General features: G+C 39.6%; 1 protein-coding gene across 1 annotated transcript in view; it reads left to right on the top strand.

Annotated features, from left to right (window-relative positions):
• Window positions 1-21: 21 nt before the first annotated feature.
• Window positions 22-4,830, top strand: part of OTOP1 (otopetrin 1) — a 12,696-nt gene continuing 7,887 nt past the window's right edge. Inside the window, exons 1-2 of the mRNA XM_010003135.1 lie at window positions 22-307; window positions 4,071-4,207. Coding sequence (XP_010001437.1) covers window positions 22-307; window positions 4,071-4,207 — 423 coding nt within the window. The remainder of the gene's footprint in view (window positions 308-4,070; window positions 4,208-4,830) is intronic.

Here is a 4,830-nt window from a genome sequence, read left to right as displayed (position 1 = left end):
AGCCGGCCGGCGGCGTGGGAGATGGAGAAAGGCGGCGGCTGCCCCTCGGTGGGCGGCAGCTACCCGCAGAAAAACGCCGAGATCCTCAGCAGCCAGTACGGCATCAACCTCTTCCTGGCGGGGCTGCTGCTCACCTTCGCCTGGGCTGTGCATGCCGTGGGCATCAGCAAGAGCCACCTGCTCTCCTACCTCATCACGCTGATGCTCATCCAGCTGCTGTGGATGCTGTGGTACCTCTGCAGGAGCTGCATGCAGAGGAGGCTGATCCGGGACAAGGACACCCACGCTGGAGCCCGCTGGCTGAAGTGTAAGTACTGGCTGGTGGCACACAGGGTAGAGCAGAGCACGGTAAGTCCATGCATCATCCGTCTCTGCTATCACTTGGTTACCCTCTCCATCCCTCCCAGCAGGCATCCTGGTATTCATCAGCGCACATGCAGTGCATGCTAAAGTAAATATATGCATAAGCTGAACATACTAGGAGATTGTATGGGAAAGCTGTTTGCTAAACATCCTCTCTTCCCAACCTCCCATTTACGGTGCTGAAAGCTCCCATGCCTTTTTTTTCCCTTACTGGGCTGGTTTGGCAACACTTGGAAAATAATAGCTAATGGAAGAGGCAGTGTTGTTTATGTCATGAAACTCTCTTGGAGGAACTACTGCCTTTTTCAGACAGTACCACACAACTTTAGGATAGTACCAGTCAGAAAGACCCGAAAGTGCTCTCTATACCAATGTATGTCAAGAGGTTCCAATTTATATGTGTGCAGTGTTGCCTTAGAAACCTCTGGAGTTAGAAGAAGACAAAATCCCTGGCCAGATGAATTTGTAGATTAGTACATAAAATGTCTAAGTGTGGAAGCTAGAGCTAGCATTAACTTGTAGGGAATGTATACAAGTTTGCCAGGCTAGTAATTGGACATGATGGCCTTCATCTGCAGAGTCCAGTGTGTACTGCAGTAAGGCCAAAAAGGCTTGTTGAAAGAATAGAAGGTGGTTTGGGAGCACAAGACAGAGTCATAGTGACTTTTTGGGTCCCAGGAAAAAGAAGCCACATCAGCACTGCGTAGAGTAATAGGCAAGCCCAGTTTTACCAACCTCTTTTCCAGTCTCGGCACTGTGAATGATTGATTGGAAAGTATGTTAAGTGTAGTGCTATCAGACACCTTTTCCATAAAATATTTCTCTCCTGTTTGCAATGAGATGACAGTTAATTAACACAACAGCTAATGAAATATCTAGATTAAAATCCCAAGAACGCCTAAAACCTGATTATTTTGAGAAGTAAGGTTGTGTTGTTGACGTTTAGTTTTTCTCAGTCTCAGTGCTTGAGTCTTTTATTTTCTTTGCAGCTATTCACAATTGTGCTGTATTAATTGCTCAGGGAAAGCCCTCTTTTTTAATGTCTAGTATACAGTCATGGTCTGTAGACTCTCTCCTGAAATGTATGGAGTTCATGTACTAGCTATACAATTGTTTGCTTTGATTATTTGTTGTTTTCCAAAACAATATTCAGCTCTCAGGCATTTTTATTTGTTAGCTTATGTGGCTCACAACCCAAAATTCATTAATTCAAGGCTTAATTTGATCCCATTTTGGACAAAGCTATGCTTTTGTTACTTAGAGGGTAGCTTTCTCCTCCTAAGTATGGAATAAATACTGCTTAACATGGGTAAGTACAGCAGGACCCCCTGCCCTTTTTCTTTTGGCACAGTGTTCACAGCATTTCATTTGTCCTACAGGATATAAGGAGTCACAGAAACTTAGAAATAAGATACCGGAATGAACTACTAGGTTACCTTATCCATTTCTTTTACTAGCACAGGATGGCTCTTTGTACTAGCTTCTCAAGTGGTGCGGCTTCTGCTGCTTCTCTTGGATGTCTAGGCTGCAATTCAACAAATTCGCCCTTTGGGAAAGACCTACACTTTGCTATTCTTAGGAGTTTCTTGTGTTTACAACAAGCCTGTACAAGTCCTTTATTCTCTGTTGGTAAAAAAACCCCCAACCTTATTTGAGCTAAGGAGAAACTCAGGTGGTAATTCCTCTGCCAAGATCCTCCTTGCCCTCCTCTGCATCAGTGGTTTTGCCATAGAAATCTTTTATCTGACAGACTAAAAGTCCAAAAAGGAGGAGTGAGGACAAACTTACATCACGTCTTTCCACAGGAAGCTCTCTGCAACTTTTGCCTAGCTTCATCACCTGCTTTTCAAGAATTACTTCTTTCTCTAATCATGAGAGAAAATGTGCATCTACTAACCACTATAAAATTAGTATATATTAATTATTCCTTTCAATCTCTGAATGTATTTTACTACAAGTGGCGGTAACTGACTACTTAGAGCATTTTGCTGTGGTAAATATTGAAAAAGAGTGACTTAACAAAAACCTCCTATAACTGAGTCCTTGCACACAGTTAACATTACGAGAAAGACAAATAAATCACAAGAATTGCTCACAGAAAGGTTTCCTTGAGCATATTTGCAGCTATGTGAACCCTAGAGCAAAGCTGTCTTCCTACTTGTGTGGTAGACCAAGAACTGGTCTTGCAGTGTGAATGTAGAAAAATTTTCAGGGAGAGCTTTAGCATGAATGAGGTACATTTATCCTGACCCAAATAATCATGGGGAAGTGCAGGAAGTCCTTTCCATGACTTACTCCAAATACACATTCTTGTTATGGGAAGGTCTCTGACCGTTGTTTGGAAGTTCAGCTGAGCGAGACAGGGAACTCAAAATCAATTGGCTTCACAAATAGCTTTATTTTATCATGTTCTCCAGCAGCACAACTTCTCTTTGAAGCAGACAGCTAGCCAACTTACAAACCTCTTGGCGTACTTCAACCTGTGCATTTTTTCTGCTTGCATGAAATGCTTTGTTATTCAAAACCAAAAAATATTTAAATTTAGAGTGCCATTTTCACTACTGCACCCTTAAGACTTTATTCTTCTTGATGGTTACTAGAAAGAATTAAGCCAGCACTTAACAATACTAAAAATCCTATTCTTGATTTCCTAAGATATGCAGGTTTTAATGACCCATTTAAAAATAATCTGTTTTGTTAGGGTTTTTTAATAATTCAACACTCAATAGCAATTATTTTGTATTTCTTTAAAATAGAAACGCCTTGCCCTTCCCTCTTCCTATTTCTTCTAGTTAACAAGTCCCTTGTTAACTAGTCCTTTGTTAAGAAAAAACTCAAAAATACCAACACAAAAAAACAAGCAAATGAAGACTTAAAATTTGGCTCAGTAATTTTATTGCCGGTTGTGCTTAATCATACAGGTACAAACCCAATAATTAACAACATACATTGTATTACCATATAGTTTTCCAGAATAAGTTTGTAACAAATTTTTACATTCCTGAAAGACAAAAAGCAAACAAATAAAGGGAAATGTATTTTGAAAGTTATTTAGGAAATGAAATACATAATTAGAGAAATATATTAGGGGTGTGTGTGTATGTGAAAATAACAGATACTGAAATGAAACCTTTAGTTCCTTTCTAGGAGAACAAACCACACGGCTGTAGTTTTGGTCCCTGAGTTAGAGTGTAACCCCCTGAACCACGGGCAAGGCATACCAAGCGATTGTGTTACTTCCCACTGTCGAGCTCTTAGGCCAGTAGACTGTAACATGATTGTTCAGCTCCCTGGAATTGTATAGTTTGCTGTAGGGCTGGGTAGAGCATTAATTCATGTGCTGTATGGCCTCTTCAGCGCTACCGTTACTTGAGAGGCTGAACTTGCAAGGAGCTGGGAGCCATCTGCAAGGTGCTGAGTGTCTCCAGGTCTGGCCATTGCTGGACTGACTCCTCTGCACTCACCATGCAAGGTGTGTTTGGGGATGTGCTTTTGTAATATATTGGGTAAAGTCACACAAATTAGAGGGACTTATTACATCAAAGCAATTCTCTTAATGAACATGGATCTAAATCTGTTTCCCTAAACAAGAATGCGGATACTGATAGACTTTTATTTCCCTAAACTGATTTTAGCATATTGGTACAAACTGTCTCTTGACACTATAACTGCACATTGATGCTTTCTAATATCTTTTTCATTCGTAGGTGGGATTACATTATTTGCAGTGATTACTTTAATTCTGGACTCTTTCAAAATTGGATATTATATTGATTTTTCAAAGTGTTTGTCACCAACTGAAGGCATTTTTCCAGTTACACATGCTGTACACACCATCTTACAGGTAAAAGTCACTGCTTACAGTTTTATGGTATTGCTTACCAAAAAATATCTTTTATCTTCTCATCATCAGAGAATTTTACACTAATTTAGTTTATAAGCATATCACAAGAAATTTTTGAGCAAACATAGTCAGAGACCCTTGTAAAATATTCCAGCTGCTTGTTTTTTGCAAGACTTTGGGTCTGTACAGTATGATGATACTCCATGGTTAATTATTTATCACTTGAATTCATCCAAGCCCCTGTCAGCAGATTTGTAGGAAAGAAGGAAAGGAAAAGCCACTTGACTAAGATACTCAGTTATGTCCAGGTCATTTAATGCAGTTTCCAAGATTATTAAATCATTCATACAGAAAATAACAATTTGCCTAGCAGTTGCATTTGCATGTAAATGAAAATTCAAGCAACCTACATTTTTCTGCTTTCTGCAACAAAAAAACCCACAAATATTGAAAATTAAGCAGTAACTCTGACATCTACTATATTTTTCTCTGAGAGTAAAATGTTGATTTTGTTGAAGTAATCTTAATTTCACATGCTTGTAATATCCACTCTCCGTGTCTTGCAACTTCTTTGCTTTAGCCCTGAAAACCAAACAAAAAAAATTAAGCCTTTTTTCCTGCTG

The sequence above is a fragment of the Chaetura pelagica genome, unplaced genomic scaffold, assembly GCF_000747805.2.
Source record: "Chaetura pelagica isolate M959 unplaced genomic scaffold, ChaPel_1.0 scaffold147, whole genome shotgun sequence".
NCBI lineage: Eukaryota > Metazoa > Chordata > Aves > Apodiformes > Apodidae > Chaetura > Chaetura pelagica.
Note: the sequence above shows the minus strand (reverse complement) of the source record. Positions and strands in the feature narration are given on the sequence as shown.